Source organism: Micropterus salmoides, unplaced genomic scaffold (genome assembly GCF_014851395.1).
Source record: "Micropterus salmoides isolate LMB-PRFRI ecotype aquatic unplaced genomic scaffold, ASM1485139v1 Ms_hic_scaffold_16, whole genome shotgun sequence".
Taxonomy (NCBI): Eukaryota; Metazoa; Chordata; class Actinopteri; order Centrarchiformes; family Centrarchidae; genus Micropterus; species Micropterus salmoides.
Window position 1 is genome coordinate 11,789,370 of NW_024040707.1, and position 14,112 is coordinate 11,803,481.

A 14,112-nucleotide genomic window follows, 5' to 3' on the forward strand; every position below is an offset into this window, starting at 1 on the left:
TAAAAAATGTGAAAGCACTTTCAGTGAAGTTATTTTATTAAACAATATACATGAGAATGAAAAAGGTTTTGTGTTGAGTACAGCTTTGTAACTGTGTGGGTAATACCAGAACAGAGCTTAAACGAACTTTAGCTCCTTTTCCACCGCATGATACCAGCTCAACTCGCTTCGCCTTTACACATAACAGCACTCTGACGTGACAACACTGCAGACCACTGGTCAGAGAGAATCGTCACTATTCACTGCATCAACATTGCGTGCACCAGACAGAGGCCAGCAACAGAAAGTTTTATATTTATATATGAAATGTTTTACTTAAATCAAGAGACAGTGGGGGGGTGTGGGTCGCGTTGAACATTACGTCGCGGTAGTTGCGTTGCTATGACGTCCAGCTACATTGAGGGGTACTATCTCTGGGGACAATGCATAACTAAGGACAGCGGGCTAAAACCGAGTTGATTCAAGGCGAGTAGAGCTGGTACCAGTAATGGAAAAGAGGCTATAATGTTCCTCTCAAAAACAAACCACACATCCTTTTCACATCATTTAATCTGAGAGGTAGGTACACACACAAAAAGCTTCTGATGATTGCCTGAGGCTGGACGATATACACAAAACTTGCATTGTTAAGAGTCATGATTATGAACCAACTGGACCACGGTCAAAACGACCATCACCTGCAATTAAACTGTAAATGATTCACACAATGATATTGCTTTTGTTCCTTGCACTGCTGCAAGCTTATAACGGCCGTCACAATCATAGTTCATCCTGCTTCACTTCAGGCCTTCAGGTTCCTCCAGGCCAGAGTGTGTGAGCAGCTCCCCGTCCCAAAGTCCAAACGCGGGGCAGAGGGGACCCTTGAACTGGACACTGATGGTGTGAATGATCGCCGGTTTTTCGATGTCTACCAGCCCCAAAAGGCCTGCTTCGTAGTCGAGCAAGATGCCTACGCGGTCCGGCTTGCCCACCACCATCAAGGGAACTATCTTATTGCTGGTCATGGTAAACCACTTGCGCTGAGCGTAGCCGAACACCCAGGAGGAGCTGTTGGTGCCCACGCAGTCATCTCGGGACATTAGTGCCTCAGCCACACCCAGACGAAACTCTTGAGACTTTTTAACAGTCACCTCCCAGTAGTGCCGTCCGCTGCTGATCTTCTTGTCGCCAAACACAACGGCCCAGTAACGGAAACGCTCAGGGGTGTCTTGTGCATGGCTGGGGTCCAGACCCAGCATGCGGTAGATGACGGCAGTGTCTTTCTTGAAGAGGTCTAGACTGCTGTGAGCCGTTCGCTCATCAAGCCTGAACTGAAGATCTACAGAGAATAAGAAGAAACATTTGGTATTTAATAATGAAAACCTCACTGGTGTCTCCATTAGCATCCAAATCTGGCTCTATGCTTGTGACAAGAGTTTAATAAATCCTTTTCACTGCAGACATTTTGACTTATGAATCACAGGTGTGACAACATTTATTGCTGCTTTGGATTGCTGGAAATTACTGTTATTATTATCAACTGTGCTTTTACTGCTATGCAGGAATTACAAAAAGTCTACTGTAAAAAAGGCCCCATCTTGGACTTTTACTATTTTAACTTCACCTAAAGTATTAATGAGCAATAGACAGATTAATCAATCAGCCGATTAATGGGGCTGATTTCTGCCATTTTGAGATAATTGCATCGGCCCATACCTGCATTCACAAGGTCCAAATATCATCCTAAATGACAGCAAATCATAACTAAAACCATTTCTAGCCAGCATTAAATATATATTGTTATACTGTAGAGAATAATGCAGTTGAATGACGTCACTTTTTATAAACTGTGCCCCGCTCTCCCTTAAACACTAGTCACATTCTAATTCATTAATTAATTTAAAAAAATAATCTAAAACAACATGTTACTGGCTAAGATAACCATGTATTAGATTGTACTCTTCGTGGAATAATGGAATTATACATGAGTTTTCTTTGTTTTGATATCGGTATTATATATCGGCCATCATCTGTCCTGCTCTCTAAATATCGCCATTGGCCATTAAAAAAAACATATTGGTCATCTACTAGTATTAATTGTTCAATTACAATTGTTTATGTTTTAAATATCTGTTTTATTTGTGTATTTAAAACAAATCCTTTCTACTATTGTTCCTATTTATTGCATATGCCTGTGTTGTGCATCTTTATGTATGAAATGCTATATTAATACAGTGTTATTATTATTATTATTTAGGAAATTGCGATGGGCATTTTTCTCTATTTTCAGATATTATATAGACTAACTGCCGAAAAACAAAAGAAATCTTCAATTGCAGCCATAATCAATATTTAGGTTAGCAAGAGTTAGTAAAATGACATGTCAATTACAAGATGGACAGGCTTTTGACAGGAAAGAAAAGAACAACATAAAGCAACCTATCTTGCTCTCCTGTTTACTGTCAATATAGCAGAAGAGCTTTGTGTCCTTCATGGGTAAAAATAAATTTTGGTTCAAAGGCAAAGTTTATCATGCATTTTCATTTGCTCAACGGAAACAAATGCAAAACTACTGAAGGAAAATGCAGCTGATGTTCTTGATCATGTTATTTTCATATTGTGTTCCTAGTTGTTTTGAGTCCACTGTAGTCCTTCCCAACAAGCAATAGCCGTCATTTCACCGTCTAGGTTTACTATAGGCCTGATTTAGTCCGGCTATGAGTTAACCCACCTCTAGCCGCAATAACTTTACATGTGGTTACATGACGTTTCTGCCAAAAACTTGCTATGTGTATGACATTCCATCATTTAAGCAAGGTCAGTGATTCAAGTTTTTTGTTTCATTTCTTACACATGATTTACGTGCAGCCTGTGCGTAGACACGATTTAGCTCATAGACAGACCGGCTATTTGTAGCCCACTTTTAGTCAGAAAAGTCAAAAATGATTAAAAGTGGGTTTTTGCCCTGGCAGCACATGAGATGGTTGATATCCCATTATTTTTGCAATATCAATAATATCTACAAGATATTAAGTGTCATTACATTGACATGGTCTATCTGTAGCCATGATTTAGCTCTTATTTATTGAGTCTGCTTTTAGCCCACCCGGCGAAATAGAGGCGATTAGTGGTCTAATATCAACGGCTTGGCTGTAGCCCTGTTTCAGACCAAATTGGTTACATGTAGTTTTCACCCGATGCAGCTGTTGAGGTGCGTGATATCATTTCATCAAATGCAAGTAAACGTTTGAAACATTGAAATTATCTTTATTTTCGCTGTTACGTTCACTACATTAACTAACAAACTAACAAAATGCAGTTACTATTTTCAACCGCTAGATGGCAGCTGTAGCCCTACTGACACATGACTACTGGCAACGCGAGACTTGAAAGTTAGACATCAGCAGAGCCCTTTAAAGGAGAAGGGTCCAGCTGCAGCCCGCATACAAACCATAGACTGTATATAAAAACCAGACAAACGTGACGGAAGTTGAATTTCCATATATGGGTTGTCACAGAAGCCACCGCGCACAAAACGTGATGACGTTTGTCTCGACCGCTCGGCCCACGCATAGTTGTTAAATAGAAAAAGAGCCGTTAAAAAAGAGGTGTCAACGTAGTAATCAGTGTACATTGGTTAATATTTAATATGCTATAATTATATATTATTAATTATAATATTATTAATTAGACTATATGTCCTGCAAATACTTATTTATAATAGCCTAATGATAATAATAAAGCAATGTTTCAATTCATACCACTGTTGTATATTTTATTTCTTCCAAAGTGATTTTAAGTTTCACAAACCAAGAATATTCTGTAATGTTACATCACGAGCCAGATGTGTCTCGATTTAGGTTCAAACTTAACATTACTGAGAATTTATTGACAGAATAACAGCGGTACGAACATTATCAGCTGTTGCTGGACACGTCTGCTGTGGTGGCTGCAGTGGTCTGTGTGACTGGGCCTGGGGGAGCTAACCGCAGCTAGCTAGCTATTCCTGACAGCCCCCCGAAGCATATTCCTCTTACCCCAACCAGGGTATGTGCCTAAAGTTATTGATTATATGCATGTCGACCGGTTAACCCTACAGCGGCGCACATCGGCCGAGCAGATAGGGATATCCTCCATTGTGTTGATGTGCAGCCTCCGGTAAAGTTACTGCAGCTATATAACACCCATCGGCACCGGTCGGCACTTACGGAGCTTCTGTTTGTTTGAAAACATTTTCGATTCGTTGCCAATTTTCATAAAACTGCCAATATTTGAAATCTACACAGTTGATTTCTCGCCTAAAAACTTCTGAGAAGTGTATTTAAAGTTCTGTTGTTGGCTTCTAAAGAATAAAATGGTTTGCGAGATGAACGTCATCACGTTTTGTGCGCGGTGTCTTCTGGGACAAGCCATATTTGGAAGGTCAACTTCCGTCACGTTTTTCTGCGGTCTGCGGGCTGCAGCTGGATATACTTGCTTTAAAGAATAAAGACATCCGCCTTTTTTAAACGAGGGATACGTTACGATTTCGGCCTTTCAGCGAGCAACGGGCGAGAGTTTACTGCAAACAGTGGAAGCGAAAAGACATTTACTTTGGTCTTGTAAGTATCTGTGTCTTTGTTTGACATGTCTTCATTATTTATCAACATTATATGTTAATGTGTAGGAACATTGTGGTTAGCTTAACATGCTGCATGCAAGTGTAACTTAACGTTACTGTAACGTTACTCCATGATACCCACGGGTTTCCTCGTGCCCTTACAAACTCTATTATCTGAATTCAGAAGGGGTGAACATAAAACATGTACAACCTTACCTATTATAATTTGTAATGAAAGCCACACATATTTTACTCACTAGATTATTATGATATGAAAATATGAGTTTTTGACTTTTGACACTAAATATTTATTGTAAATTCTCCAGCATACAGTCAGCAAAGACAACAATAAATATTCAGAACAGAACACTTACATTCACCACACATAGCTCTCTCAAAAGAATAAAAGCAACTTTCTCTATTTGGTTGTTCTAATGCAACATGGCTAAAACATGTGTCCTGTTCAAGTATCTTTATATTTTCCACAGAGATATAATATATACAGATATATATTTTTTTTTAACCTTCATTAGAATGATAATTACAAACATACTGTATGTTTTCATTTAAAATCATTTGATGATAGTCATGTCTTATGGGAAAACAGTCAACATAGTCAAATTATAATGTTTACTTATATTCATATTCTTACATATTCAACAGTTATGGATCCCATTTACCTGAGAGGCTGGCACCAACCGAGAGACCCATGTGATGCTCTTACTGCATCAAGTAGCAGCGTAGATGAAGACCTAGATTTGGATGTAGCCAACGAATTTATTTTATCATTATTTATGTTTTTATTACCGCATGTTGTTAAAATTGTTTGTATTTTCATAATATATATGAACTGTTTTGTATTTATAATATTTTAGCAATAATTCCTTTATATTTTCATTATGTTGTATTATCTTAAGTTGTCTACGTTGTAATCCTTTTTCTTAATAAAATCTTTATATATAACTTGTTTGGACGGATTACCATTTGCGAGAACCTGTTTTGTTTGAGTAGAAACAATCCTTTAGCCACTATTGTCTATTAGAGGTAGATATGTAGTCATTTAAAAGCTGTGTATTTGGTCTATTCTTGGGCTGTGGTTAGACGTCTATCAACTTTTCACTGACAGCCCAAATTCAGCCCTGTTTTAGCCTAAATGTCTGGGTTCTGTTTAGATGTCTATTAGACGTCTTTTAACCGTGAAATTGCGTGCTGGGTTGGATTGTCTGACCTGAGGTTTGTTTTGTTTTTACAGCTAAACTAAGATACGCTTGTTAGCACAAGGTAAAGAATTATCATTTCACTTTATTACTGGGATAGTTTCAACCACAGAACTTATGGCAGGAGCTGGTCTATATAATGTATAACAAATAGTGACTTGTATATCACTAAGGTACACTAAGATTTCTTGTTTTACTTTCGTTTTCTTTTTCCTTGCATTTTAAACTCGATTACTTTTTTCTTTTGAATTTAAAAAGCATGGACAGTCAAAACTACTGTTAAACTCTGTTACAAAGTCTGTTTCTATTTGTCCTACACAGAATTTCAACAAAGAAAGTGATAGAACGGATGAGTGACACATTTTAAATTTTATTTGAAATGGTCGAGATAAAAAGAGAGGACAGAAACTTAAAACAAAGTAGATAATTGCCAAACTAACATTCAATCTAATAAACACATTTTACAGCTCATTTCTGTCTTTAACAACTGTAGGAACAAGAAACTTCACTCCAGTTGACTTGCAGGTGACAATTAGTTTCTAGTAACCGTACAGTAACCACACACCTATGACACAGGTGTTATTTTTAAATGAATGCAGAAGTATTAAATTCTAATAATAGCAATAGTGTGGCTTAGTTAAAAAGCTCAATACATTGACATTGCTATCAGTCTTGCATAGTGTAGTGTACCATTAGTAATGATGATAGTAAGAAAGTAAGATTTGCTTTCTCACTGAGAGAGATGAGAAGATATATACCACACTCATGATACCATACTCTACATATAAAGCTAAAGCCAGGAGACACACGAGATTCTACAGCCTAAACACACAAGATAATGTTTTAATTAGCGACAAGCGATAAGTTTGTCTTGATTGATGATTACTGCCAGCCATTTATATTTTAACCATTTTCCATGACCATGATAAATAACAAAGATTTTATAGCCAAAATACAATATCCAACTCTAACTAGTCATGTGAAACCCAGAAAAAACTGTAAAATGTTTGTACACGTTGTTTGGTGGCTTTACGGGAAACACTGATGAGGCAAGTGGAGAAGTGGGAATGCCATAACCCTCACATGACACCCAACAAATCATCAGTAGTGGAAGAGTGGGGGATGGCCGATGTGTTCATTTCTGCAAAGGATAAAAGAATGGGTGATTACTCAACTGATAATGGCAATCACAAATTACATAAAATCCACAGAGATTAGTAATTTTAAAAGGGGACTAGGGCTGGAAGATTTGACCTAAAATCAAAATCCCGATTAAGTGAACATTTTACCGCGATTATAACTAATGAATGATTATTTAGTTTTTTTTGCCCTCCTAGTTCACTGACCAGGCTTGTACCACAAACATGCTCAACTATTGTAGGTGGGGTGGTTTTTAGACTCACAAATGTCAAAAAACGATTATGTAAATGTTAATTGATAAGATAATGTTGACGTGCACACAACAGACGTACTCCCCCTAAATTTGGAGTCACTGACTACACACACACACAGTTTTTTAAGGGGAAAGTACATAAAAACACACACTGGGGGACATTTTAACAGGAAATAAAACAACTAAATAACTGAAATTACTAAAATTACAGCCGTTAGAGCTCGGAATAGACTAACCATCTTTATTTAATGAGAATTCATAATACTTTTTAAAGGTCTACCTGACCCACAGCATCTATACTCTGCTGAGCTCCCCTTCAGACTGTACTAAATGAGACAAGTGCATGGCACTTCATCGGAGGTAGAAACTGAAACCAACACTGCCAATCAGGCAGACATCTCAACGCAGATCCTCATGTTAACTTCTGTAGCTCTGATAAAGTGAACTCACAGTCCTAAACAGAGCTAGATTGTGATTCCGGTTTTAGATGTTTATAATGCAAAACTCTACCAGTGACTTTGCTGGCTGCGTCTCAGCACGCAAGGGTTACTTTACTATTACGGCGTATGCTGAGTTGCATCAGCTGGGTGGAGAGGATTCTTGCCGCTAGTCGACATTATCAGAATATAGATTTGTTTTTCACTGCGTGAGAAGATTGATGTGTGGCGCTTAACGCTAGCCTACACAGCATGATTGAGAGGTCAACAAGCCGTTTGTGACTGAGAGAATCAATGGACCTGTACCGCGGGAACAGGTGAGCAGCCAGCCTCCTGTGTGAGTCCGGCGTAACTGTAGTAACAGCGTGAGAAGATGGCCTCCATTGTGGTCAGCGCTCGGTCGGTTCAGTTTGTCATTTGCTAAGTGATCGTAATAAATAAACACATAGGCCTACACCCCCCTGTCCATACTTTCACGGTTTTGTTGTTATATTATTATAATTAGACACACGACATTACAATTTAGCAACATCGAAATGAGACAGTTAATAGCGTTGTTCTGAGTTTTGTTGTGCCGTATAAGTAGAGGATGTTTACTATTGGTTTACTGCTTTACAGACTCAACTTTGGGGTGGGGGGGTGGGCTAATTATTTTGTGAAGATATGAAGTTTTATGGGCTGGGCTAAGCCCCCAGTGTTTCAAGATCCTAAAAATGCCCCTATTGCTGCAAAAGACTAGCACAGTGATTTATCTAAAATTTACCACAGTTAATGCCTCTCTGGCCATGGCACGTTCTTTGCAGCCACCTCCATGGTCAGAGGCCAGGTTGAACCAGCGGATGGCGTGCTGGTTAATCTCGTTGTCCGATGCGCTGCTAGCAGCTTGGTTCTTCTGTACAGCCTCTGTTAAGAGAGAAAGTCAATTGGTTGATGAGCTGTCATTAACAGACATTCTGAAAATTACCTCTAAGCCAAGCTAATAACCTACTTTTTTGAGAAATGCTTTAGAGGGTTGAAAAAAGTGCTCAATGCCCATGTTTACTATTGTTGGTGTGGCAGTAGACCTAATTTTCTATAGCATTTAATTTAGTAACTCAAAACAAATAGAATTTCACTCATGAATAACTAATTATAAAAAAATCATACCGATTACGAACAGAACAATTATCAAATCACATCTGGATTGTATTGGATCAGCCTTAAATCTCAGTGCATCTTATCATTACAAATTTATCTGTGTGGATTCTGTATCAGGTCATGGATAGGCATTGGCGGGTACCAACATTTCCCCAGTATCTCCAGGCAGAGGACATTTAGGGGAATCGTTTTACTGACGGCTCTTTCAGAGGTGTGTCAAGCAGACTACAGACTCTTTTTAATGTCGTTCAGAAATTTTCAAAGTAAAAGCTCTCAATTCAACTCCAAGTAAAACATTACAGCAAACAAGCTTCTCATGCTTTTATTTTGCTGGCAAACCTACAAAGAGGAAGTGATTATGTGAGTAACCGGTGATGTCATGTCTATTTTTTTTATTTTTATTTTTTGGCTTTAAAGTTGCATCCCTTATATCTTAAAATATACTATTTAAATATTTTATTTTACATAAAAATTCGTTCTCATCTACTAGTCACCTCCACATATAATACGTATACTAAAATACTTACTGATCAGCAAAGTTCTTGTCAGCATTTCTTTAAAATATTTCTTTTCCCTTTACTCCTTTCCAATTAATCTGTTTGGCCACTGTGTTTGAGAAAACCATTGAAAGAATATTCCAAGATTGAACAGTAAATACTATTAACAGAATGTTATCTGTGAAAGTTGCTAAAATAAGAATGAAAGAGCACTGTATGTAGATCAGTGGTGAAGTTACCAGTACAGCAGAGCTGACCGGAAGTCAGACAAAATGTAAAAAGTAGTCAAAACACACAAAACATTTTATACATTTGACAGTTATGTGTAACGTTACCTGTATCTATATAATCATATGAAAAGGACAACAAAAAATTAAGACCTTTGTAAATAAATGTAAGAGCCTTATTTTGAGAATATTAAATTCAATGAGTTTTTAAATTATTTTAAAGACCCAGTGGGTAAAGTTACCCTGCATGACAAATGACCCCAGGAGCTCAGCTCTGCTAATGTTACAGGTTTGCACTGCATTGTGATTTTGGAACAAACCCCAGTGGTAGTAACGTTATGTACAAAGCCAGCAACAAGAGAAAATGTGAGGCAAATTAAAAAGAATGAGTAATGGCGAATGTACCACTGCCAGCCATCTGTACTGATATCATGAACGTCATTGTAATTTTTAACTGTAAAATTTGATTAATTACTGAGAACCATCAGCCTCTAGACAAACATTTCTTACAGCTCCTGACAGAAATCTGAGGGTATACACTTGGTAAGCTTCACATAGCACACTATATCCCTCGGAAAACGCCCCAAATAAATATCCAGAATGAATCAGGAACTGCTCCTCAACCATAATACCGCGGTGTGATTTCATACAAAGTCAATGAAAAGACACGAAGAGAGGCGATTTCCTGCCCATAGACCTTATTTGTCATAATGAATTTACGTTTTTATTAATGTCAGATGAAAATTCCAACTTCTTTAGATGGCTTTGATTTTTTAAACACTTAACTTACCTATCATAACTTTATAACGTTATGCTCAACTATAGCCAAGATCAAATCAAAGCCGGAAAAAAATACTTACATTAACTTAACTTACCCTATTAATCCCGGGCTCTCAGCCAGGGGTGAAGAAAAGATTGAACCTAAAAATGAGACAGGTGCTGTCAATTGGTGCTGTTGGAAACTTACGTTACAACATCGTTGTAAGTTAACTAACGTTAACGTTAAACAGCATTAATGTTTTATGCTAGCTGCACACAAAGTTGTTTATTAATGCTAGCTAGCTTAGCTATCCGTTCATTCAGTTAATTTAGCTAGCCCAGCTAATAAGCTAGCGTTAGCCAATGCCTCTTCAACAGTTTTAGCCATTTTAAGAAGTTAAAACCCGGTCAAAACATTCCGATGTGATGATGTTAATGATGTTAACAAGCATTACACCACTATTAAAAACAATTAACTGTTTGACTGTAACATCGTTCAACTTACCGTTATAAACTCTTTCCACAAAGCTTCCAGTCCGAACTGATCCAAAGAAAGAAACAGTTCGCGCGCTCGTTCCGACGAGTCCGGGCCAGAACAACTACGATTCCGCCGCCTGACTTCTGCTCCGGTATGAACCGGTTCGAAAGAAAAAAAAAGAAACATTTCGCGCGCTCGTTCCGACGAGTCCGGGCCAGAACTGTTATGATTCCGCCGCCTGATGGAGGCTCACGCCCCCTCCTGAGTGCACACAGACTACATGCATGTATCTGGAACGGGGCAGTAAAACGGGCGTGACTGTTACACGGATCTGCCGGTTTGGAGGCGGATTCGGCCCTGAGTCAGCTGCTATCTGGAGGTTCTGCAATAATCAAGGAGGACATCAGGATTGCAGAGTCAAGTGGAAACTAATTTCTTTATTATTATCATCATCATCATCATCACCACTTAGAGACCAGCAAATAAAGTATGATGTCTGAAGATATTTAAGCTTGCTAGAAAATTAACTATACATCTATTATTCAACTAACCGCAATTTCATCGACGACCAGACACATAAAATTACTCTTATTCAAGAATATGCGAATACGCATGCGCATTTCAGACTGCAAAGCCAGCAAAGGCATCTGTTCAGAAAGATCTGACCACCGAAGAAACCTGCTGAACATTTTGTCGACTTTGTCAGCTTTTGCTTGCTTATTTATTTTGCCAGGAAGACGTGTTGACTAACTTCGCTTCTATAGCTGTAGCCAAGTTACCGAGTTTATCGTTGTGGCAGGAAGGGCAGGTTTTAACAGGGAAAGTCCTGGACAATAACAAACATTCGTCATGAGCTGTCAGACTCGCCTGTTCCTGGTGGGACACTGACCTCTGAGCTGCAGACTCAGAAGCTTACATCTCATTTGTTAACTTTTACAAAACTTTCACTCACTGTTCCCCGTCGAGGTGGATATGTAGCACCTCCTCGCTGGCAAACTGACCGACCGCTTCTGTCTGACTGACAGGGAGGTCACAGTCCATCCTGCCAGGCGACAAACACGAGCTGCACATGCGGGAATCGCCATGTTTTTCACTGCTGCTGCTTCTGCGTGTCATAAAGTAGCAGCGGCGCGCATCTGCTGCCCCCTGCAGGCCCGGAGAGAAACAACCCGCTAGACTATTGACACATGTTGACATAAGTCAGCACCATGGACAGCAGTAGCCAGCCTGTCAAAACCGGTCAAAACTCTAAAATCTCAATATGTGCAACTGTGTCGACTCTCAGTAAGTATTCCTGTTAAACCCCACTGACCCACAGCGATAGAGCTTTATTTAAAATTATAGTGGAGTAGATGTGATCCAAAGATACTAAATATATCTGACTGAATTTTGTGTGTATAAAATGATCCACAAGATTTCTGGATTTGATAGAGTGTAAAAAAAAAACATGTCTTGAGTTTCAATATTTCACTCTGTCGATTGTATATTCACAAAATTTTCACATCTAACTCTGTGAATTTAGGCTTTATTTTGACTAAATCATTTCAAATTGGTTCTCATGTTTCAATTTGCAGCGCCACCTGTTAAATTGCCTCTCAAGCTGTCTTCTGAATATGGTTAACAGTTGAAAACATTCATTAGAAATTAGAAAACTAATCAAAAGGTAATTAAATGTAATAGGTTACATTAATTTGATAAAGTAAGTGAAATAGTTACACTGCTTCTAAATTTTATATAGAGTAACTTGTAATTGTTAACCTGTTACATTTCCAAAGTAACCTTCCACTGGTTAGCACTAAATAATGACAAAACAACTGTAATACAAGAGTATTTAGAGATAATGTTGCGTCAAGGGCTTTTGAGGAGTAGATAAAAGATGCCTGTGACACGTATTTGACAAAATTGTGGATGTAACAATGTCAGTTCAACTGTTGGAGGATCATGGCAGTTGCTACTAGCAACATAATGTTCAACTCAAACCATCTGCTGGTGGCAGAAAAAACTGATTACTCCATCTGTCCAGGGAACCTAATTATAAAAGTAATGTGATCTAATTAGTAAATTATACAGACCTGTAAAATAAAGTTTTAATGTTTGATTTCCCAACATAAATGAAGTTTCAAGGCTCTCACCACACTGCCAGATGTTATGTTTTGATGAAGTTCAAGTTTCAAGTTCAAGTTTATTTATATAGCACATTTAAAAACAACACTAGTTGACCAAAGTGCTTTCCACAATGAAGAAATGCTGAATCCTTCATTTGTGTATTTATTTACAGTTTTTTTTACAACTGCTTACACACAATTTCAAAACTCTACAGAAAATTCCCAAAACTGCACACACAAAATGCAAACTGTCTCATATCTCCTTCAAAATGATATGATATGATATGATATACCATGTACACACTGTTCTAAATCTAAAGCTCTTTTGTCTCTCATAGGCTTATGTGTACATTTCCAGTGAAAGTAATCTGCTGCAGTTTAAAAGTACACTGTAAACACCAATGCAATGTTGAAACAGAATTTTTATTTGGCAAAACATTACTATTGTATACATTAGCATACAGGGAAACAAAACCATAAACATATATAAACCACAAGTATCATTTTTAGAATAAAGAATACATGATCAATAAGTGTGGCCCTGATCTCATCAGAGATGGCTCTCCTTCCTTCTCGTCTTTCTTTCCGACAAAATGTAGCAAAACATTTATTTTAGTGGAAATGGTGGTGCCTTGAACACACCGTTGTGTATGCACGTGTGCTGATTTTTACTCCCTTTTTAACACCACTGTTTTTACAAACTTGTCGCAGCTGATTGGGTAACACCTGTGACACGCCCAACAAACGAGAGAAAACGTACCTCAAAGCCCGTTTTACAATGTTGCACACTGTTTCGAGGAAACATTTCGTTCAATCAGAAAACGTTGCAAAACGCTTTGAGATTGAATTCCCCCTTGATGAATAAGAGTAGCATTTTGATTGGTCGTGTTTGGAAAATTAAAGCAAGTTACCTCCTGTTAAATTGTTGTGTCTTAGGTAGTGGTTGTGTGTAGTGTTTTAAAAAAGTGTACAGTAGTCAGACATATTGAGTCTAAAAATACTGGGATCTGCCTAAAGAATTTCTCACCACATGTAAGTACATTGGAAACTGAAACCCCCCACTAATAAAAACAGAAAACAAACTGAGCACAGTGGCATATGGCTGCATAATTTCATTTTAAAAACTCAAACGAGTAGATGTTCGCCATTTGGCTGTTAACAAAAAGCAATTGGGATCCATACTAAGTGCCTGCTTCAAATGGGAGGATTGTGGGTTAGGACAGTTGTTGAATACTTAAACTTCAAACCCATATTTGGATTTGATAACAAAAAAGTAGCTTTTT

The 14,112-nt window shown here is 38.1% G+C and overlaps 1 protein-coding gene and 1 long non-coding RNA gene across 5 annotated transcripts; one reads left to right on the forward strand and one right to left on the reverse strand.

The window, feature by feature from the left end:
* Positions 1-18: 18 nt before the first annotated feature.
* Positions 19-11,841, reverse strand: spryd4 (SPRY domain containing 4). Of its 4 annotated transcripts, none has more exons than XR_005444802.1 (4): positions 11,677-11,807; positions 10,363-10,408; positions 8,390-8,529; positions 5,912-6,937 (listed from the first exon to the last, which is right to left on the reverse strand). XR_005444802.1 is itself a non-coding variant. In XM_038722160.1 (2 exons), the coding sequence occupies exons 1-2, from the start codon at positions 11,807-11,809 to the stop codon at positions 777-779; spliced, it is 675 nt and encodes a 224-aa protein (XP_038578088.1). In that variant the 5' UTR covers positions 11,810-11,841; the 3' UTR covers positions 19-776. The 4 variants fall into 4 exon arrangements, 1 of the variants encoding a protein (XP_038578088.1); XR_005444801.1 differs by lacking the exon at positions 11,677-11,807 and adding an exon at positions 10,752-11,649; XR_005444803.1 differs by lacking the exons at positions 10,363-10,408; positions 11,677-11,807 and adding an exon at positions 10,752-11,654.
* On the forward strand, positions 4,179-5,562 carry LOC119905298. The gene is made up of 2 exons (XR_005444806.1): positions 4,179-4,580; positions 5,243-5,562. It is a non-coding gene; the product is annotated as an uncharacterized LOC119905298 (long non-coding RNA).
* Positions 11,842-14,112: the final 2,271 nt, after the last annotated feature.